This window comes from Arvicola amphibius, chromosome 6, assembly GCF_903992535.2.
Source record: "Arvicola amphibius chromosome 6, mArvAmp1.2, whole genome shotgun sequence".
NCBI classification, from domain to species: domain Eukaryota; kingdom Metazoa; phylum Chordata; class Mammalia; order Rodentia; family Cricetidae; genus Arvicola; species Arvicola amphibius.
In genome coordinates, this window is record NC_052052.2 from 47750706 (window position 1) to 47775125 (window position 24420).

At 37.0% G+C, this 24420-nt stretch overlaps 1 protein-coding gene across 3 annotated transcripts in view; it reads right to left on the reverse strand.

Annotated features, from left to right (window-relative positions):
• The window catches only part of Efcab7 (EF-hand calcium binding domain 7), a 50946-nt gene that overhangs the window by 20898 nt on the left and 5628 nt on the right, over positions 1–24420 (reverse strand). For all 3 annotated transcript variants that reach the window (XM_038335257.1, XM_038335256.1, XM_038335258.1), the window contains exons 3-10: positions 21620–21831; positions 20649–20735; positions 19443–19638; positions 18912–19030; positions 12424–12565; positions 5957–6066; positions 3662–3819; positions 2218–2351 (exon numbers count right to left, since the gene is read on the reverse strand). In XM_038335257.1, the coding sequence (XP_038191185.1) occupies positions 2218–2351; positions 3662–3819; positions 5957–6066; positions 12424–12565; positions 18912–19030; positions 19443–19638; positions 20649–20735; positions 21620–21831 (1158 nt within the window). The remainder of the gene's footprint in view (positions 1–2217; positions 2352–3661; positions 3820–5956; positions 6067–12423; positions 12566–18911; positions 19031–19442; positions 19639–20648; positions 20736–21619; positions 21832–24420) is intronic.

Genomic DNA, 24420 nt, shown 5'->3' on the forward strand with positions numbered 1-24420 from the left:
ACTTCTCAGTCTTTGGCTTAAGCACACAAACCCTACTCTAATCTCAGATGCCTCCTAACTGACTCAACCTCATACTCAGTGATATTCTTTTGTGGTGCTCTTGGCTTCTATTATCTGCATGGATGAACTTCCCTAACTGAGAACAAATAATATTAAAGAATTCTTTTTCTGTTTTTGGTTTTATGTTGTTGTTTTATAAGGTCTCTATATGTAGCCCTTCTTTCCTGGAACTCACTCTGCAGACCAGATTGGCCTCAAACTCACAGAGATCCTCCTACCTCTGCCTTCTAAATACTGGGATTAAAGATGTGAGCCAAGGTGCCCAGCTAATAATTCTTAACATGTATAAACAACTTTCTGGAAACCTCTTAATTTTTTTTAGTGAAACTATAACTTATTAACTCTTTGTTGGTTTTTTTTTTTTTTTTTTTTTTTTTGGAACCAGGGTGTGGTTCAGTGATGCCGAGTGCTTGCTGGAAAGTAGTTTCCCTTCTGTAAAAGGAGTTTAAATACATGTACCTGCATGGTTGAACAATGTTTCTCTCAGAAGACACGGGTTAGTAATTGAAAATCTCAGTGTCAGGTGTTAGACACCTCCTTGTGAGTTATTGGCCAGGGAAACTCTACAGGCCCCTAAGATAAGATGGGCTATTGACATTTACGGCGGTTTGAAAGAGAATGGCTCCCAGAGGCTCATGTTTGAATACTTGGTCCCCACTTGGTGGAACTGTTTAGAAAGAATTTCGAAGGTGGCTTTGTTGGAGGAGATATGTCACTGAGATAGGCTTTGAGGTTTCAAAAGCCTACACCAACCCTAGCCCCCTACCTCTTGTCCCCTGCCTCATGCTTGTGGATTGAGATGTAAGCTCCCAGTTACTAATACAGAGCCATGCCTACCTGCCTGCTGCCATGATGGTCATGGACTCTAAAAACCTTCTGCAACCATGAACCACAAATGAAATGTTTTCTTTTATAAGCTGCCTTGGGAGCTGGGTGGTAGTGGTGCACACCTTTAACCCCAACTCTCAGGAAATGGCATGGACGCTATGGGAATAACCAAGCATTTTGTGGATTTGTGGCCTGCTCCACAGGAAAGAATTTACCCATTATTATAAACGTGTTAAAAGCTGCTTGGAAGGTAAAGCCAAAGACCCTAGCAAGGAACCTGCCATTGTTGTTTTAAGAAATGGACATGCTGTCAAAATTGCCTCCTGAATATGGATTAGATGGATTAGTGTTACTCTTTTTTGGTTTTTGGAGACAGGGTTTCTCTGTGCAGCTTTGAAGCCTGTCCTAGAACTCGCTCTTGTAGACCAGGCTGGAGAGTTGCCTGCCTCTGCCTCCCTGAGTAAGGGGATTAAAGGCGTGTGCCACCACCGCCCAGCTCAGATTAGTGTTATTCTTAACCCTGGTCAGAGAAGCCTTTTCTACAGTAGGTAGTAGTTAATCTAGAGACTCATAACTGAGTGAATAAAGTACTTAAGTAAAGTATTCAGAGCACATAAGTGCGTGCTGATTACTCAGGGACCATCCTTATCCAAGGCCCGGGGAACATGGTGGAAGAAGGGACAGAACGAACGTAAGAGCAGGAGGATGAGGACAAATGCTGTCTTTGGACACATGGCTCTTACAGGCATGAACTCACTGCCTATGCTCACCCTCACAAGATCAACCCAATATTTGCTAATATTCCCACAGGCAGTACTAACAACTGGACTCAGAGGGTGAAGAAAGAAAGAAGAAAAAGGAAAGGAGAGGAGAAATAGGAGGCAGAGAAGAGGAGGAATAGGAAGAAAAGATTATGACATGAAGGTGGGAAGGAGACATGTGGGAGTGTCTGGGTTGTAAATTCCCCAAAGCGGAAATAATCATTAAGTAATTCACATAGTTTAGTAAGTATGCCAACTATCACATAAGGAAAAGAAATGCTTATGTTAGAAAAGAGAGATTTACTTTTTTAAACCTTATGTGTTGTCTGCATGAGTTTATGTGCACCATCTGAGCACAGAAGCCTGTGAAGGGCAGGAAAGGGTAGAGAAAGACTTGGAACTGGAGTTATAGGTGCCTGGTGTGGGTGCTAGGACCTAACCAGGGCCCTTGGCAAGAGCAATAAATTCTCTTAACCACTATGCCTCCTCTCCAGTCCCGTGTTTAGGCTTCTCCCCACTATCCCAGACACTCTAATGCTATTCCATGGAGAGTCTGACAGGCACTCACCTCTACACACAGCCCACGCGTCCTCATCACACTTTTCACCACTTGTTCGCAGTTCAAAAAAGTTGTACTCCTCAAGGCTGATAAGACCATTTCCATCTAAATCAATGACTTCAAATATCTCTGATAAAGTTGACCTAAATTATAAAAATAGAAAATTATTACTTTAAAACAAAAAATCTAAAGATATATGTGTGGTGTGTGTGTGTGTGTGTGTGTGTGTGGTTTTTTTTTAAATGTGTGTCTTTTGCCTGCATGTATGTCTGTGCACAATGTGCATGCCTTGTGTCTGAAGAAGCCAGTAGAGGGCAGGCACTGGCTTCCCTGGGACTGAAGTTATAGATGATTGTGAACCACTACATGGGTGGCAGGAATTGAACCCAAGTAGAAGAGTACCCAGTGTTCTTAACCACTGAGCAATCTCTCTAGCTCCTAAACACAGTTTTTGAGAACAAGTTTCAAAGGAAACAATTAATGGCATTTAAGAATTTTTTCTGAGCTATATTATATATCTAAATACATTTTTATCTGTCTGTGGTCAAATCTCACTGTGATCATCTAGGACATAGAAGACCACCCTTAGATTTAGACTTCTGATTTTGACAGTTATCAAAATCAAGAGTGCAGCTAACAGAATCTACCATTAAAGTCAATGTCTGGTGGAGAAGACACTGGTAGAGATGTACATGAAGTCTGGCCAGGTGCACAGAACCTAGGAACTAAGGACAATCCTAGACTTGTAAACACAGTGTCACTCTTGGTTAAAGAATTTTAAAAAATATATTTGTTATACAAAGCATGTTTCTTGTGCATGTATATATTGTGGAATGAGTAAATCAAGCTAAATAACACATCTATTATCTCATATATTTAGCTTTTATGGTGAAAACACTTAAGATCTACTCTTGTAGCAAATTCCAAATATATTTTTACTAAATATAATAAATTGCTATTAACTTTAGTCTAGTTACCATATTACACAATGGATAACTGCATTGATTCTTCCTGTCTAATGGAAATTTTCTACTTATTAAACAATATTCCTCCCAATTTCCTCACACCACCAATCCTTTGTAATCACCATCCTGCTTCTGTAAATTTTACTTTGTAGATCACACATATAAGTGAAATCATGACGCACTGGTTTTTGTGCCTTTTATGTTTTTAAGTGCACTGCCCAACATGTTGTGGTAAAATACTGAGTTAAAGCAGAAAGCTAGCCACAGAAAGATGGGGATGGAAGCAGACCACAGGAAGATGGGGGTGAGGATTGACCGCAGAAAGAGGGGAGAGCTGGCCATAGAAAATGGGGGTATAAGCTGGCCACACAAAGAGGGGGGTGAAAGCTGGGCAAAGGAAGTTGGGGGTGGGAGCAGGTCACAGAAAGAGGGGGTGGGAGCAGTCCACAGACAATGGGCAAAGACAGGTGAGTATAAACAAAACTTACCTAAATTCACTTGTAAGAAATAATTCCCCTGTTTCATCTCTATATACAAGTTGGGCTTCTTCTGTTACTGGTTTTACTTCTTTTTTTAGTCTACAGCCAGTTGTGGAAGGAATTAACCAATAAATTCCTGGTCCTAGTTCACCAGTCCATCCAAACACCTTTTATCAGAAGAATTAAACAAAATGAACAATGAAAAGTCTTAATGACTTTAAATCTTTCTTCTGAAGGGGAAACTTGAGACGTCATTTATTTTAAATCACTTTTATCAATTTAGTTATAGTTTATTAACCTTTTACTGATTTTAAATTCTTTTTCTTAGGGGTAGTCCTAGTACAAAACAATACAATATGGTCCTTTATGTTTTCAAAACTACCTAAAAGCAAAAGAAGAGAAGAAGCTATATATCATCTAGGTTATCCCCAAAGATCTTCAGAAATGTTTGTGACACAAATGCCTTCAACAGGAACCAGAGAGTAATTTTAGAATATGTTTTTAAAATGCAAACACTAAGCTTCTTAAAGAGAGGTAGTAAAGATCTTCTACTACTGTGATTGAAATATGAACATAGGATTTGTAAATAACATTTAGATGGCATCAAAGAAACTTAAATATACTTTTAAGTTCACCTTTTTTTTAATACTTGTTTATTTATTATGTATACAATATTCTGTCTGTGTGTATGCCTGAAGGCCAGAAGAGGGCACCAGACCTCATTACAGATGGTTGTGAGCCACTATGTGGTTGCTGGGAACTGAACTCAGGACCTTTGGAAGAGCAGGCAATGCTCTTAACCGCTGTCAGTTATGTATGACAGCTAAGTACAGTTACTTGTGCTACGTACAGACTAGTCTCCAAATTACATCAGGTACATCAGGTGCTCAAATAGTCTTTCCAAAACCTATTTTAGGTCATTCTGGAGGGTCATAAACAAAATAAGTTGATCATCTGAGTTCTAGATTCTTTCTGCCTGATTATCCAAGGACTATAATTACCCCGAGGTTATCACCAAACTCTATTTGGGAAAAAGAAATAATTCAGTGTAACTGAGGATTACTGTGAAGGCTAATATACCAAATCCATGCTTTGGAAATGATATTTGTTTAAACTAATCATATACAGGCTGACATATAGGAGTTAAAAAATACCTTGCTACTTCCTAGTGGATGTCATCCAATGAACTTCCTTTATTCCCCACATATAACTGTGAAGGGCCACTATAGATGGCAACTAGGAAGTTCTTCATGGGTACCAAACTCTTCCTAAGGAAAATAATTGTGAAACTAAAACTACTAGTAAAAATCCTTTGTAAATATGACATATTACAGATAAACAGAAGCCTATAAAGACACCCATACAAACTCAGTTTAAACATAGCCTTGCTATGACTGACTGTTTTTACACACGCAATCTCATAAGAAAGTCATTTAATCTAAAACCAAATGGGAAAAGCTATTGTTTCTGACATTGCTTTATCTTTAACTTCACCTCATAGTCAGCTATGAAGAAGAGCTTAGTAAAAATGTTAACTTCTGCCATTTTATGTGGTTCTGGCCGGTAATACCCTTGTCTGTTAGGAGGCCTCCAAAAAAGGCTTCTATATAACATCCCATAGGAAAATATGTGTCTGTCATTGAGCCAATATAAAGATTAAATATGATATTGCAGTAAGTTCTTGAATAGTATTATTTCTGCTGCTGTGAAGTAGACTGTATTTTGTAGTCCTCACAAGATAAATAGGCACATGTATGTATCTGCTCACATATTTAGCCTCTGAGTAAATACATAATTAGAAAGGACCAGAACAACCTCAGAGGCAACATATAAAAACATTTAAAAGCATTTCTTTCCATCATATTATTTCTGAACCTTACAATATGAGTCAACCCTGAGGATAATAATTTGGGAGAGTTCCTGCGCTGCAGTCATAGTACAAGTAAGACAGACATCAGAAGCAAACTTTGCTGTAGCTGGGGTCATGAATCTGGAGGGTAGGAAGAATCTAATGATATTATCCTCTGTATTGATAGCAGCAACAAAAAAATATTTTCATGAGATACATCAGAGCATGTAGTTATGGAGCCAAGACTATCAATCATCAATCCCTAAAAAAAAACCTTAGAATATAAGAAAAAGTTCTTTACAGTTAATAAAACACATATAATAGCATAATGATTAGGTACTACCTATACCTTTATAAGAATAGAGAACATTTGAGTTTAAAATACTGGTGAAAAGCTATTATTTTTCTCAATATGGCTTCATACTACATTCTTAAACATTAAAAAATATGTATACTTCTCTATTTCGTAGTTCAGTAAAACACATGAGCTGTGGCTCTGCTTGATCCTCACTTTCTTTAAGAATATATAAGGCCGTATCAACAGATAACCAGGGGGAACGTTTTCCTAGAAACACAACAACAACAACATCAACAAAACCCACCTCAGATCAGCCAATCACTGTACATTCTTTTAAGTTCTTTACCCAGTAGATTTTGAAAAAGAAATACACATCCCATTTTTACATACAAATATCTTAATATCTATAATATGCCACTACTATATTTAATTTTATGAAAAATAGTATCTCTGTACTCAGTTTCTAAAGGGCCTCAAGTTTCTTGAAATTATTAAAAAGCTGTGTTTCAATGGCTGGACATGAGCCTATGCACTTGCCTTACATGCATGAGGCCCTGGGTTTGGTCGCCAATGTGCTCGTCCTAACTAAAACCAAACAAAGAACAATGAAAAACAACAGCTGAGGTGCAAGACAAGCAAGACAAAATCTAAGTGAGAGCAGGGCTTTCCAGGAAGAGTTGGGATCCAGCACTGACACTGTCCTGGGAGAAACCATCTATACTCTTAGATGGTCATGTGATCTACATGCTTAGATGGGTCAGGTCACACACTGTCCCTACTTAAAGTCCTCTGCTGAGATAAAGCTCAAAGTATTTGCTCTGCCAATAAGAAAAAGCAGATGACTTACAAGAAGTTATCAGAACTGAGGCCATGTCATAACTAAGGAGACTGAAAGGCACTTTCCCAAGGTGGGATGGGATACTTAAAGCCCTGGCTTTTCTGTGTTAGAGCACAGGAGGCGGTATGTTAGGAAAGAAAAAAGGTAGAAGAATAAAGTGAGAGGATTTTCCAAAAGCAAGAAAGGCACATGTCCAAGTCTCTCTGAGAACCCCAGACAGTAAATGTCTAACAGTACACTGACCATAATAACAGAATCAATAGTAAAACTCAGATACATATTCAAACTGCTTAAAATATCGTAACAAAAAAAACCTTTCCTCCCCAAACTTCTTTTCTCTTAGTAAAAAAAGTTTTCATTATAGGAGATATCTCTTCCAGTTTATACTCTTGTTCCTTTGCTCTTCATTCATTCCCTACCAACTTCTCCTTGCTTACTCATTCCAGACAGACTAGCTTCCAGCCCAAGACTGATTTATTCTGTGTGTATGTATGTCTGCTTGCATGAGTTTATATGTACCATATGTGTGAAGGAGCCTCTAGAGGCCAGAAGAGGGTTTTGGATCTTGATGGAGGAGTGTCTATGTGTTACTTTCATTATTAATAAAGAAAACTGCCTTGGCCCTTTAAGAGACAGAAAATTAGGTAGGCGGAGTAGACAGAACAGAATTCTGGGAAAGAGTGGGGAGACGCTTCAGGCAGTCGCCATAGGCAGTTGCCATGCTTCTCCTCTCTGAGATGGATGCAGGTTAAGATCTCTCCTGGTAAGCCACACCTCGTGGTGCTATATAAATTACTAAATATGGGTTAAAGCAAGATATGAGAATCAACCAATAAAAAGCTACAGATAATGGGCCAGGGGCCAGGCAGTATTTAAATGAATACAGTTTCCATGTAATTATTTTGGGTAAAGCTAGCCGGGTGGCAGGACACAGCCCCGCCGCTCCCTTCTACAGGATCTCTTGAAACTGAACTTATAAATTGTTGTGAGCTACCATTTGGATACTGGGAACTGAATCTCAGTCCTCTGCAAGAGCTGTAAGAACTCTTAGTTACTAGGCCATTTCTCTAGCCCCACAGCTCCTGCTCTGCACCATCACATTCTACACCAAAGTCCCTTACTTACTTAGCAAGTTATCTGGAGTGCTCTGCCACCTCCACTGCTCTTCATTTAGCCTTCTATAGCAATAATGCTTTCTCATTTGCCTCCTGTGAGAGAGCATCACAAAACAGCTGCGCTCTCTGGATTCACAGACCTTTATGATGCAATTAGACAGCTTCGCCATCAAGAGATGAAGTTTCTCTTGCAGTCTTATTTATTTGGACTTTGTGACTTATGAATAACAGAATGGAACAGAAGTTAACATTTTGTCTGTTCTGAGACCACCACTCTGGAAATGTTCCTGTACTTTTGTTTTTGCTTTTTGTTGGTTTTTTTCCCCCTCAGATTCCAGTCACAATATAAGAAAGTACATGCTGGCTTACTGGAAGATGAAAGATCCTCTGGGGCAGTCAAGCTGTCCTAGATGGAACTGCACACATAGAACACAGCCAGCATTGTAAATTCAGCCATTAGCTAACCTGTCACTGCAAAAGTGTGAGTGAGCCCTGCACAGAAAAGCCATGCCAGACTCAGACTAAAAGGTCTCATGAATCAACAAATCCTTAATTGTTTTAAGTCACTGAAGTTTTGGGCATTTTGATTTGTAGCAGTTGGTAACTGACATACTTTATAAAACATTATTTGGGGGCTGGAGAGATAGCTCAGAGGTTAAGAGCACTGGCTGCTCTTCCACAGGTCCTGAGTTCAATTCCCAGCAACTACATGGTGGCTCACAACCATCTATAATGAGATCTGGTGCCCTCTTCTGGCCTGCAGGAATACATGCAGACAGAATACTGTATATATAATAAATAAATAAAAATCTTAAAAAATAAAACATTATTTGCTGATTGTCTTTGGTCATATATGAATCTTATACTAAAATGGCTCCACTTTAATGGCAGTCTCCATTTCTCAGAATCAGTCTTTCTATACTTTCCATTTTCTCTTCAGTTTTCCTCTTTATTTGTCAAGTGTGTGTACATTGGGAGAGAGAGCCAGTGACTAACTGACTCATACTGTAGCCTTGGTGTACATACTGTAGACTAGACTGGCTTTGAACTTGGGACAATTCTCTAGTTTCAGCCTCCTGATTATTGGGATTATAGGCATGTACTGCCACAATCCCTGCTCTTTTTTAAAAAAAGATAAAGTCTCAATATGTATCCCAGGATGACCTGGAACTCATCCTCCTGCCTCAGTATCCCCAGTGCTGAGATTATGAGTATATCCCACTATGCCACCAGTTCCTTTACTATTTATTTCTTTATTGTTTCTTCCACTAAAATTTAAATCCTTGAGAGTACATGCTCTGGTCTTTTATGTACTTAATATATCCTGAACATCTAAATTGAGGTTTAATATATAAGAACCTCAATAAATATTTGATGAATTAATTAATGAAGGAAATCTCTTCATGAGAATAGAACTAACACTGAACTTACATGGCTATCTTAAGTCACTCTTTCACTGATGTTGTCAATATTATTTAAACGTAGAAACTCCTGGGCTGCCTCAGCAGTTAAGAACACTTGCTGCTCATGCAGAGGACCCCAATTCTTTCCCCAGATACACATGACAGCTCACACTGAACCAATGCCCTCTGGCCTCTCCAAGTATCTGACACACACGGCGGAGAAAAATTCATGTGGGCATAAATAAATAAAAAAATTTTATTGCTGAGCAGGGTGTAGTGCTGGTCTACTCCCTGAGGGGCTAAGGTAGGAAGATCATAAGTTTGAGGCCACCCTGGGATAAATAGTGAGATTCTACCTCCAAACCAAATACCAAACCAAAACAAAATGAGGTGGGGGGATTTAATCAACTACCAAATGTAGAAGGAGCAGCAGGCTGCATTCCTGCCACCCCAGCTCCCGGCCACCTGGTTAGCTTATGCCCCGAAATAACAACACACAAATTGTATTCTTTTAAACACTGCCTGGCCCATTAGTTTCAGCCTCTTATTGGCTAATTCTCACATCTTGCTTTAACCCATATTTAGTAATCTGTGTAGCACCACGAGGTGGTGGCTTACCAGGAAAGATCTTAACCTGCGTCTGTCTCAGAGAGGAGAGGCATGGTGTCTGCTTGTATAGAACTTCTGTTAGACATACTAATTTTAAATGGAAAATTAACTACGTGTAAGTGTTCAACATCCCCAGGCATCAAGGAAATGCAAATTAAACCCTCTGTGACATACTACTTTACTCCAGTCAGAATGCCTATCACCAATATTGTGAGTTTGGGGCAAGAAAGGAATACTTTCAGATGCAAACTAATACAGGCATTCTGAAAAATAGTTTGGATATTTCTCCAAAAATTAAAAATAGAACTACCATATGACTTGCTATTTTACTCTACCATGGAGATATTTGTACCTCCACATTTATTGCGTTACTAACTATAGTGAAGAACTGGAATCAACCTACATGTCCATCAAAAGATAAATGGGTCATGAAAACTTTGTGTGTGTGTGTGTGTGTGTGTGTGTGTGTATAACTATTCTCTCTAAAGAAAAATGTAATCACAAGACTTGCAGGGAAATGGATGAACTTATAATGCATACTACATACTATTAAGTAAGGTCACACAATCTCAGAAAGAAAAACTCTGCATATCTCTCTCAAACGCAGAATCTAGGCAATAATATCTGTATATATCTACATACAATTGTATAGAGACAGGCAAATGTACATGCAGATGCAATACAACATGCAGAAAATGGAAAAGGAAAGGCTACATGTTAGGACTGAGGAAGAACTGAATGGCTATTCTAACTGTATAGAGATTTACAGAGTTGTATAGTCTGCAGGCTGAGAAATGTGTTTAATTAAAGTATTTTTAAATAACAAAGTTTAAAATTAAAAAATAAAAGAATGCTTGTTTCTAGATAAAATATTATACGTAAGATACCCTAAAGACTTACAGTATCAGCAAAGTGGCAGTACACAAAATTAACATACAAAACCTCATAGCCATCTTCTATGGCAATAACAAACCATGAAAACAACCAATTCACAATGCCTCAAAACAACAACAAACCCTTAAAACACACCTAACCAAGGTGGCAAAAACTTTTACAATGAAAAATTTATTTTTTAATAAGCTTTATTATTTAAAAAAACTTGCAAATAAATAAAACATCTTTATAACTTTAAAACAAAAGAAACTGAAGATGACATTGAGAGAGGAAGAGACCTCCCATGGTTACTCTAAGACTTAATGTTGTAAAAATGGGTATTGTATCAAAATCAGAGACTCAAGACAATGCCCTCCAGATGTCCAATGACATTCCTTAGAGAAACAGAAACACAATCTTAAAACTCTTACAGAAGCATAAAACACTCTGGATAGCCAAAATGCTCCTGAGCAAAAGAGTATTTCCAGCAAGGATGTAAACAAAACGAACCCCTTCTAAAGTACTGGTGAGAGATGTCAACCAGGCCAGACACCATGGAAATCAACATGGAGGTTTCTTGAAAATCTCAAACTAAATCTACCATGTGACCCAGCTGACAGTTTACCCAAAGGACTCAAATTCAACATATTATATAGCGATATTTGTGCATCAGTGTCTATAAGCAGCACTATGCAAGTGTTCAATGACAGAAAAAGAGATAAGAAAGTGTGGTATAATCATACATGCAGACACACAGATAGAAACTTTTTGTTGTTTTGTTTTTCAAGACAGGGTTTCCCTGTGTAACAACAGTCCTAGCTGTCCTGAAACTAGCTCTTGTAAACCAAGCCAGCCTTGAACTCACAGGGATTCACCTGCCTCTGCCTCCCAACTGCTGGGATTAAAGGCATGTGCCACAACCACCTGGCCCAGATGGAAACTTTTTTAAGTGCAAAGAATAGCCAAGTTCTGTTGTCTGAAGGAAGATAAATATAATGAAGATAATCATAAATGAATTATCATCTGTTTTCTCTCAATTGTAGTTCCAAGGTTTTAATAAAAATATATTGTTAGTGTGTATGCATGAGGGAGAAAGAAAAAGATGAGGAGGAGGTCATATGGCATAGTGCATGTGTGGAGGTCACAGGCAATTCTATGGAGTCATTTCTCTAGTTCCACCTTTACATGGGTTCCAAAGATTAAATATATCAGGCTTGTGTGCCAAGTGTCTTTACATGCTGAGCCATCTTGCCATCATGGTTCCTAGATTTTATATAGACACATAAGATCCTGTATGTATATATGACATGCAAGTAGAAGTCAATCTGCTTAAGTTAACAAAAGGGACTAGAGAAAAATAGGAAGACAAGGAGGATTTGGGGAAATTTATTCAATGTATAGTATATTTGATTTAAAATGTACTTATCTAACTAAACATCATATATGAAGAATAAACACAATGAAAAAAATTTAAACCTAAATAAAACCATACATTTCTTTGGTAGATTATTTTCTTAACTAGGACTAGGAAATATAAAGTACTTTCAGAGAATATAAATTGGTATTTTAAAACTAAAAATAGATAGGTAAAGCAGCCTCAGTCTTTATTCCCAGGTAGATCTCTGTGAGTTCAAGGTCAGTCTGGTCTATATAGTGAGTTCCAGAATAGCCAGAGGTACAGTGATACCATGCCTCAAATGAATGAATGAATAAATGAATGAATGAATGAATAAGTAAACAAAAACACATACATACAGACATAAACAAATGAATAATTTAAACTTGCCTTCAACTTGACTCAGATTCAATGGCTTAATTGTTAGATAAAGCACAGATCTTTGAGCTATGTGCATCTTGTACTGATGACTAACAACTTCACCATCTTCTTCTAAAAAGAAACAGCCTTTTGACTGCACACACTGCCAGTCCTGAAATGAAGGGAAACATTTTCAAACAATATTTGTTAAATGTTTCAGCATGCATAGTAATGAAGAGAAAATGAGAGACAACCTTAAAGAAATGTCATATATACCTATTGCCCTCCAGGAGTGTACAAACATAGGAGAGAAAATGCAGACATAAAATAAATCAATCATAATTGTCAAATATACATTGCATGTATTTTTCTAAAATCTTGAGAACCTAAATGTTTTAAATTTTGTTTTTTTCCTTCAGGTTTTGGAATAGCTATTTATATATGACATAACATCTTTGGAATGAGACCCAAATCTAAACAGGACAGTCACCATTTCTTAAGCACGTTTTTTACACATAGCCTAAGGGTTGACAGAGGTTTCTGTCCTGCCTGGTCCCAAAGTCGTTCATCCCAAAGAAACACACAGAGTCTTATATGAACTATAAACTGGTTGGCCTATTAGCTCAGGCTTCTTATTAACTCTTATAACTTATATTAGCCCATAATTCTTGTCTGTATTAGCCACGTGGCTTGGTACCTTTTTCATCAGTGAGGCAGTCTCATCTTGCTTACTCTGTGTCTGGCTTTCTCTGTGATGACTGCGGACCGACCATTTCCTCTTCTCAGAATTCTCCTGTTCTCATTGCCCTGCCTTTACCTCTTGCCTGGCTACTGGCAAATCAGCATTTTATTAAACAAGCACAAGAAACAAATCATTACAGGGTAAAGCCACTGTAACACAGCACCTAAGTATGCAGCACATGCCACCAGCTGGGGTACAGCCATCACATGAGGGCAGATGTGGGGTTTGTACTTGTGGCATCAGGTTACTGTTTACAATCTGGAGGGTTTGGGAGAATTTCAGATCTTGCAACATATCATCAGAGATGTCAGCTCATTGTAAAGATAGAGAGGGTCTAAAGGCAATCTAGGACATCCATTTTGATAGAGAAGCAAAGGTTGGAAAACAACACGGCAGGCATGATATCACAGTTCTCACAGACTTCAGAAGTCTTCCTCTCCCATCTACCAGTTGTATGTTGAGTTCTGATCTACTTTACATTTAATATCTGCCATGAATACTGGGCACAGCGACTTTGCTTATAATCCAAAGATTATAAGCAGAAATAGAAAGATGTCTGCAAGTTTGTGGCCACTTTGGCATACTCAGAGTTCCAGGCGAGCCAGTGCTACAGTGAGACCCTTTCTCAAAAATAAAATACACCAACAAAAAACTACCATGATTTTCTAAAGGGAGCTTTAAATGAAGTTTCATGTTTATATTACAAATCAATAATATAATATATAACATAAACATATACAGTAAATGATACAATGATGGAGCATTATCATTCTGAAATATTTATACTCTTAAGGGCTGAGCAAACTAAAGTGTTTAGCTTAAATACAGCAGCTCTCCATATTTTTAAAGTTGGTTCCCTCCTTCCACTGGGATCTGGGGATTGAACTCAAGTTGTCAAGATTCTACCCACTGAGCCTTCTCACCACCCTAAAGGAACTTGTTTTCCTTAAATGTACTTTGTTTAGAATATTAGTAGTTAATGTGATTTGTGGCATTTGGAAAACTAAAGAGAAGTTGCTCATGGCAGTTCTTCTGGGGGCAGTGCCAAGGGCTGATAAGAAATGGCTTTAAAAATCTAGCTGAGAAGGTTAACATTTTTATTAGATATCTTTCCCATGTTCCAGTTCTGAAAAAAAAAATGCTATAAAAGAAAAAGAATTTGTGAGTTTCTATGGAAGACTGCCAAACTCCATACTGTAATATTACACTGAGGCTAACAGGCCTGGAAACAGCAGGGAATCCCTACACAAAGGTAGGGCAAGTGCCACATGACTGACCCCGAAAGAAGAACGGTAAATAACACCACCAGGGAGACCTCCAGCAGCACTGCTTATAAACAAACAGTGGGCTTCTTTAGATTCAAAAAACTTATTAAACATACAGTGCTTATTCAACTTGAAATTTTATTTAAAACAAGACTTTCAAGGTTTTTTATTTTTGCTTTTTTTGGGGGGAGGAAGGGAATCTTGGGTTCAGACTAACACCTTAAGAATGAATGAATCCAAACCAACATGCTACATTAAAAGTAAAAAAAATACTGAGAAATTTTCTGAATTGTTCAAATAAATAAGTCTGAATAGAATACAGATATGGCTGACAGTTTGTGTTTATGAGAAAATGAACATACACTAAGTTTTAAAATGATTTTAGAATAAGAGAGGAGGAAATTCCATATGTAATACTTTTTTGACAAATAAAACAGCTTGTAATTCTTAGAGCGGGCATGAGGTGGTGCTAGATTCTACCAATTCGAGAATATTCCTGTAAGTGCAAAGGACTCTTTCACTGGTGACACATGGTTTACTTATCCCATTCATAAGAAATAAGGAAATACTAAAGACACAACCTACAAATTTTAAAGTAGAAAATAGTGATTGCAAATGGATTAGTGATGTTCATCTTTCCGAGGTCGCTCTGGTAAACACTTGTCCTTACATCTAATTCTCCTGCAAGCACACCTGCCACCGTGACAGCACGGGAGGTCGTCATCTCCACTCTTTACCGAGAGGCTGTGTCATGCCCTTTCAGGAAGCTATTCACTTTCGTTGTTTGAAACACACTCTTAATTTTTTGTCACTAAAGAATTCTTAAAAATAAAAGGTTAAGTAGATGATATATAAAGAAAAACTAATATGGATTATCTTTTAGTTGATGGATCAATTGATTAACATTTTGAAAAGGAAATATAACTAGTGCTTTAACAAACATTAAGACTGAGTCATTAAAAATTTGTATTATATATTTATATGCATAATCATATTATGCACTTGTACTGTTTTGTAGAGAAACTTGTGTATGATATATGGTATGCTTCACATGTACATGGCTTATGCATATATAACATGCTGTGAATACTAACAGCTTGATATTGTATGATACATGTATTTATACCATATATGTGCTGTATGGTATGTGCCATACACATATAATAAAAACATGTTTAGATGACATATATTTAGGCAAGTCCCAATTAAAAGTATAAATACAGGCAGGTTACATTTCTGGAACTTACCACTGATGACTTGTGGCCTACTCTAATTTCAGTAGTGACTGGTTTATAGCAAGGAAGTTAAAGCTATTCCTCTCTCAAGGGAAAATTCTTGACATTTCTTGAATATTACTGAACCTAACTAGATAGAATCCAAAATTAAAAAGAGAATAGTAATAGAGTGTTGAAGTATGAGCAATAGAAAGTCATATATGTACAGTTACTGGCACATTCCTACTTTCCTTTTGTAATTCAAGTCTTTCATAAATGTTTGGATATATGATTTAAAACCTGGCTGCTAAGCATGGTGCCTACAGTTCAGCTACTGTAGGAGGCTGAAACAAACGACTGCCCGAGCATGCGAGCTTGAGTCCAGCCTGGACAAACACAGCAAGACCATGTCTTCTTAGAAAGTGAGCAAAAGCATAGAAGGAAAAAAGAAGGGAGGAAGGGAAAGAGGGCAGGGAGAGAGACTCTAGCTTATAGTTGCCCCATGGCAACAAATTCACATTTCTGAAGCCTCTCGCTTTCTGTGCGATCCCACTCTTTTCTGTCCACATAAACTGAGGTACCAACTGTCTTGAAGTACTTGAAGAAGATTAATTTAGCTGTCTTATTAGTAATTTATCTTGTATTTTCACAACTAAATACTAGAATGGTCCTAAAATTCCACAAATGTATTTAACATCTACAAAAATAAAACTGCTTCTAAGTAAAATGCCAACAGAAAGAGCTGACCCCTGCTGAGTGACAGAAAGCCTCAGACTAAAGCACCATCTCACTTAGCAATGTGTTCAGCGCTTGGATAAGGGTGGGAACAGGAGGATCAAAACTTCAAGATTATCCTTGATTACACTGTAAAACTCTATACAGCCTTGGATATCTGTCTCAAAAGTCAAAATAACAGTAATTTTGGGTCACTTTATCTAAGAAATACCAGATAATAAACAAAGAAGGCTAAGAAATGCAAGGCCAACATTTCTGAACGAAATTAATATTTATAGTAAAAATGAGGGATTAAAAAGTTGACAAAGATGGCTCAGCAGGCAGAGGTGCTTTCCCTAAGTTCAGTCCCTGGGATCCACAAACAGGAGGGAGAGAACCAGCTCCCACAAGCTGGCCTCTGACCTCCACAAGCACTCTGCTGCATGAGCATGTACACATAATGAATAAATGTAAACAACTTTTTTTAGTTGACAGTATGTCAACTTCTTTTAATAATTAAATTCTTAGTATTTTTAAAATCTAATTTTCAATCATCACCAACATTCCTTCTTGATGTTTAGATGAAAAATGTAAGCAGACTCTTTTTCTTTTATAACCACTAAGGCCTGCAGACTAATCCTGGGACTGACTATTAGAATCATCCCATTCCTAGTATACTCAAGAACTACCTAGGCCAAGCTAGCATCACTACACATGCAGATAATGCTATCAGCCTCTCAGGTAAGTCCTTCTCCCATCTCCATTCACAACCCAATTCCAGAATAACTGTTCTTAAACTAGACTTTCATTTCATTTCCATATAAAGAACTGCAGTCATGTCTTAGGTCTGTAATACTTTTTTTTAAATTTAAGTGACTATGTCCCTAATACTATGATAAATGCTTTGAAATCAATTTAGGCCAGGCAATGGTGGCACATGCCTTCAATCCCAGCACTTGGGAGGCAGAGGCAAACAGATTTCTGTGAGTTTGAAGCCAACCTGTTCTACAGAGTTAGTTCCAGGACAGCCAAGGCTATAGAGAAACTCTGTCTTGAAAAACAAAAACAAACAAACAAACACAAACAAAGAATTTAGATCCTTTAAAATACATTAAATAATATTATTCCCAATTTATAGTTAAAGAAAACAGACTCAAAAGAGAGGTTGTTAAACCTGCCCCCATTTACACAATCACTAGGGGAATAGCTAGAATTTACTTTCAGGTGTGTTATTCTGAGCTCTTTGATCAGTTCCAAGAAAACTCTTTTAACAGAGTATTCAATCAATAAATATGTATTATAACAATGAAATACTATGCTATGCTAACTTGGCATATGACAGATAATAATCAAATGGAAATTTCTTCAATTCAAGGTCCATATTTTATACCAAGAATAATAGACACACATTACTTTAGAAATTATTTGTTGGACTGACCTAAAGGAACTGTATTAATGGCAAAAGAAAAATCTTATGATTCAATATAATCTATTAATATTTATATCTCTACACGATGACTAAGTTTAAACACTTTAGAGTTAGGTAAATCATAATGAGGCTAATAGTTTAACATTTAACTTAATTACAAAATGAAAACAGGTTCTATTGGTGAAATATAATACTGTTGGAACACAAAATATGTGTGAACAAACTGGACATGCACACCAAATTGTTTAGGGCGTATAGATTCCTAAACAGTCAGAGCAAAATTCCTTAGAGATGATGTTTTAAAATTTTAATATAGAACAAATGTCACTGTCTAGCAATTTAAAGATATAAGGGACTTCAGAGCTCAATAACAAATACAGAGTTGTTATTTGAAACAAGAATGCAGCTCTGGAGAACAATCAGTCCGGTTCTCTAGCAGCAGTTCTAGTGTGCGGTCATAACCATTCCCCCTTCTACAGAGGTCTCCAGGCGCACATTTTTAATGTATCCTAGCAGTTTCCAGTTAATGTTTTATATTTCTGTAGCTATTATTTTCTGCTGAAAGAAAACTAGTAAAAGTTGAGTCTAAAAAGGGAAAACAAAGGAAGAAGATCAATATTAACACTCAACAAATATTGACTTAGCAAAGTGACTTTGTGGTCTTTCTCTCACAGGAATTGATATTGAATGAATGATTTATTTACACAATACCTAGGGAAAGTATTTGTAAAACAAAAAATTTTACTTGTCAAGGTACATAGATAACTAATCTATTCATCAAATTTAAAAATTGAAGAGTCACCATTTTCAAACTAAAGACCTTATACATAATAATATTCTTGCTCATTCTTTTTACTTTAAAACATCATAACCAAAGTCAGCAAGATAGCTCAGCAGACAAAGGTGTTTACAGTCAAAGTGCACAACTCAAATTCTGTCCTGACTCCACAAGGTGCAAGGAAAGAGCTGACTCTTTCATAAATAAATAAAATCTAATTTAAAATATTACAAATAGAAATACTGCATTCTATAGGAAAAACTCAAATTAGTTCACAAATTCCATTGGTTCCCTGTGAACATTCAATAATTATTAATAATCTTAAAGCCAGATACTTTTCAGAAAAAGTTGATTTTGTTCATTTAAAGTACTGTACCTTTAGGTTTGGCTCTGTTAACTTTGAGTCTCGGTTACTATTAGCACTCATGGTAATTGTGAAGGAAACAGATGTTTTGAACTTTCTAGTTGTTGACAGCAAGGAAGGGCTTGCGTTACCTGTAAAAGGAAGTGATTTGGTCTTCTATGAAAAGTGCTTGGCAGCGGTTAATCTCTAGACACGGGGCCACACAGTCTACCACTCCTCTCATTTCCCTCTGTTCTTTCTACTGAAATGCAGTTAGAGCTTTATATAGATCAGGCCTTAATGGTTTTAATTTATGCGCTACTAATGTAAGATTCTTTATTTCAATATGTCATCTTTTAGTCTGAAATTTTAGTTAAATAAAATATAATGAGCACAGCCAAGTGAGGTTTCATAATAAAATTTTACTTCAGTAGATTTTTACTGCTAAGAAAGTCTAGGAACGGTCTCATTTACTTTATTATTGATAACTGGAGATGAGAGAAATTGTCTGAATTATGATCCATCATCTCTAATCAAGAAAATTTTAGTATTGAAAGTAAATACCTTTACTTGAGAACGTTTCCTGCTCCTTTTTTCTTATGATTCTAGGTGATGGTTTGGGTGCTGGAGATGGGCCTCTTTCAGGGGACCCTTCCATGTGGCTTCCAAACTGCTGGCGTCTCAGTTTACTGTCAGCCTCCAGTCTTTCTAGCGCAGTCCTGAGACACTGCTCGTTGGTTGTCATATATAATTTACAAAACTAAAGGAAATAGAAGAAAGTCAGCTGGTGGGAGGCAAGGGAGGCATATCATATTAGTAGGCAAGGAGGAGGCCAGTCAAGGAAACGTGTTTCTTACTTTACTTGTTGTTCATGTTATTTTCTCTGAACCAGACTGCCCAGCCCCAAGCGACCTGGTGAAATGCAGCCGTCAATCAGTGAGGCCACACTCCGAGTGAAAATGAATGGTACACCAGGAGAGGTGATTTATTTTTTTTTTAACAAGACACATAGACTTGCATTTGTTCTAAATAATTTTTATGACTGTTCCAGCCTAGAAAAGGTTCATTTCTGAAGGGAGTCTCTATGCTTGTTTGTATACCTACCTGTATGTATTTTAACTTGGTTATGTGATTGAGTGGCCCTTATTCCAAATGCTCTAACCAAAAGTATTTTGGATGATGTCAGATTTTGGAGCATTTGCATATACATAGTAGAATATCTTATGGTATCTAAGTCTTAACTGAGAAATACATTTATGTTTCATGTACTGCTTATACAAATAGCCAGAGGAAGTTTCATGCAATACTTTTAGGAGGCCTCAGATGGCTCACACATGGAACTTAGCTTCAGATTGTGAAGCATTTCATATTTTGAATGTTGAAGTTAGGGATGCCTGCCCTATATTATTTTAAATATAATCATCAGATCATAATTGTGAGACTGAAAAGGATAAATTAAAAGTACAGTGAGTATTCAGTTTATAACTATGCCCTTGTCAGTATTTAAAAAAAAAAAAAACACTTGTATAAGGGCTGGAGTTGCTTCGTGGTAGTGTTTAGCATGTATGAGGCCCTTGGTTGACTACAACAATAGCAAACACACATATCTGATATGGTCTAATCATTTCACAATGTATACATATATCAAAAGCATCTATGTATACATTATCAATATATACCATTTTGTCAGTTATACATTAGCAGCACTGGGGAAAATTAAAGTGATTCCCTACACAGCATGCAGGTTTTTGTCAATAAGGGCTCATCTACCTTCATGTAGTCAAACTTCCCGTTAGCATTTACGTCAGCCAGATTCACCACAGCGCTCACTTCCTCCTCAGTCATCTTCTCCCCTCTCTAGAAAGAAGAGAACATTTACTTTAAGACAACAGAATCAATGTTTTGCTATTTATGGTGATGGTAGAAATACATTTTTGGGTTTTTTTAAGTCAGTTTCACTATATAACCTGGCTGACCTGGTACTTACTATGTAGACCGGGTTGATCTGGAACTCTCAGAAATCTGCCTGCCTCTCTCCCAGCTGCTGGAATTAAAGGTGTGGGTAAGGTACAGTGCCTACTTAGAAATACATTTAAATCTCCTCCACAAATAATTTTGAATATGTGGTTTCATTATGAGTCAGAATTAAGCAATAATGAAACTACATTATATAAAATTTCATGAAATTATTAAATTTTGTGAAAATATTCTTAATTTCAATTTCAAGATTTTAACAATTCATATTACAGAGTCTGTAATAATGGATATTGAAGTTAGAATAATAATATCTTCTAAGTGTTCAAGAAACAAAATGAGTTGGTGGTGCATGCCTATAATCCCAGCACTCAGGAGGCAGAGGCAGGTGGATCCCTGAGTTCAAGGCCAGAGAAATCCTCTGTTTAAAAAAAAGAAAGAAAATGAAATAACACACAATTATTTCATATCATATTTATGCTTATTTTCTTTTTACTAAACACATGAAAATCACAGATCCTCAGAGTTCTGAGCAGAAAAGAATGACATGGGGGGCAGGGAGACTGAAACACAGGCTCAACTTCATACTTTCTCTTTAATTTATAAAGCACTTTTCATGGAGAAGGATTGCCAATACTTTATAAATGCTCTGTGTCCTTCATTTTACCTGTTGAGAGAATACTTACTTTAAAGTGGATTTTGGTAGCCCAAGCTGGACTCCAGTTGCTTTAGAGACATGCACAGTATAGAATTCCCACAGTTCTTACCTTCGTTAGATATTTATGAAGGTCAGAGTGTAGAATGGAGCCATCATCATTCACATCTAATTGTTTAAATGATTTTAGCAATTCTGCTTTTGAAGTAGGTTTTTCCTTGCTTAAAATTATACAAAAATCATCAAAATTCAGTTTGGCAGTTTGAGGAGTCCAGTACTTATTAATGGTCTTTTGAGATGGACTTCTTCCCGCATGTTGAAGAGCTGTTCAATTTTAAAAGGGATATATATTACTATAACATTTGGAATTGGTATTTCAGCATTTTTCTTCAATTCCTATATATTAGCAAGCAAATCCAATATCTGTCACTATATCACCATTGCTACTGACTATAGAGTTACACCAATGTATGTTTCTCAAGATAGTTACATCCTTGTATACTTCATTACTGAAAACAAAAAATATCTATCCTACCAGCTAAAGAGACTTAACATATTAGTGGCAGAACTGATTTTTTTCCTTCTTCTATTGGTTTGGTTTTCAACCTACTTAACTGTCATTAACTAGCTTACTTAAGAAATTTATTTTTTAAGGCAAGTTCTCACTCTGTAGCCCAGGCCAGCCTGGAACTCATTTTGTTGATCTGGTTTGGCCTTGAACTTGATGTGATCTCCCTGCCTCTGCCTCCAAAGTGTGGGGATTACAAGGATGACACACTGGACCCAGCTGGTTTACCTAAGAACTAGTAGAGAAAACAAGGTTGACTGAATTTTTTTTTAAGAACATAGGGGTAACCACAAAAAGCGTAAATGACTATTTTTTCAGGGTTGACAGATATTTCAGTGAATGGAAGAACTCATTTATTTGAGAATTTTAATGTCAACAAGATGTGGCATCTATATTGTTCATCAGAGTTAGGTAGTAGGAGCTCCAGAATATCAACCATGTTCTAAATGTCAAAATATATTCACAAAAGCATCCACTGCAAGGCTAGGGAGATGGCTCAGTAGGTGAAGGCACTTGCCACTAAGCCCAAGAACTTCAGTTCTATCCCCAGGATCCACACAGCATAAAGAACCCACTCCCACAAGTTGTTCTCTGACCTCTACATTCTTTGCCGTGTACATGCATACACAAAGAGGCACCACACATGCATGTAAGTGCAATCACATTGTGTGCATCCATGCTCATACACACACAAGCATACTTAACTAAATGTAATAATTTTTAAGAAGAGTCCATTTACAGTTATGACCCTGTTAGAAATCAGGGAGAGCTGATCAGCCTTTAGAAAAGCATCACGCAGCCACAACCGTTAAATGGCTTTCTTTTCTAACTGTATTTTTATAACTGTAAAAGAGGCACGATCTCAGAAAGGCTGTGTATTTGTATACGTCACACAACACTAAGTACAATGTCTTGAAGCAATTCCAGACACCTGTCCATTTGAAGACAAGTGGTGTAGTGATTCGCAAATGGACTTCTACACATTACTCTGTAACTGTCCATCATGAACTAATACACTTATGAACCATCAGAGAAGAAAGCATTACATGTCTAAGCTGCATCTGTCTTGAATTGTGCTACCAATTTTTATTATAAAATATTATATTGGAAATTTCCAACTATTTTGGATGGGAATGTGTACTATATGTACATCATAAATCAACACTAAAATGTTTATCTGAATTTTCTACAATTTAATGTAATGAAGATTAGTAAATACAAAACACCTTAGAGAAATAGCCATAAGGAAAGAGAAACTAGATCAACATAATAAATACAAATATTGAAATCAATTATTGGGCACTTGTTGCACATACTCATACAAAGGATGATTTTGTTCTTGGAGACACAAGCTTTTTGGGTACAAAGTTGTTCTGTAATATAAATGTAAATTCTACATCTTTTAAAATATTTATATCTTATGTATTTATTATTATTGTATGTGTGGATTATTAATATCATCATCAGTATTATCTGTGTATGTGCCTGCACATGCATGCTAAGACCAAATGTGGAGGTCAGATGACAATTTGTTGTAGTTGGCTCTATCCTTCCACCATGAGGGTTCTGCGGACTGAACTCAGGTCAAGCTTGGTGGCAAGCACCTCTACTTATTGAGCCACCTCGCTGGCCTATGTAAAGTCTACATGTTAAGTGTACTATTGCTACTTGTGGCCATGACTTACATTTGAAAGACTAAGACATTTTCCCATCCTTCAGTTTGTTTCAATGCACTGTACTTAGATAACTCAGACAGACACAGGAAGGAGCACAAGAAGATAATCCATCTTAGAAATGACCTACACAGCCAACAGAATCAATCAATCAATCAATCAATCAATTTATTTATTTATTTATTGTTTTTCATTTATTCATTTATTTATTTATTGGGGCAGCTCTGGCTGCCCTGGAACTTGCTCTGTAGACCTGGCTGACCTCAGACTCACAAAGATCTACCTACCTCTGCCTCCTGAGTGCTGGAATTAAAGGTGTGCACAACCACTGTTCAGTCAGAATTTTTTTTTAGTAGTGAATGAACTGTTTACTGTATTTTTTGTTTTTGTTTTTTAAAAAAGAAAACAATCTTTTTTTTTCATTTTTACATACCAAGCCCAGTAACTACTCCCTCTCCTCCTCCCATTCCCTCCACCTTCATCAGCACCCACCCCTCATCCACTCCTCAGATAGAGTAAGGCACATTGATTTAAGGAAGGACCAAGGCCTTCCTAATATGTCTAGGCTGAGCATGGTAACCATCTAAAGAGAATAAGTTCCAAAAAAGTCAGTACAAGCAGCAGGGATAAATCATGGTGCCCCTGCCAGTGGCCCTGCAGTCTGTCCCAGAC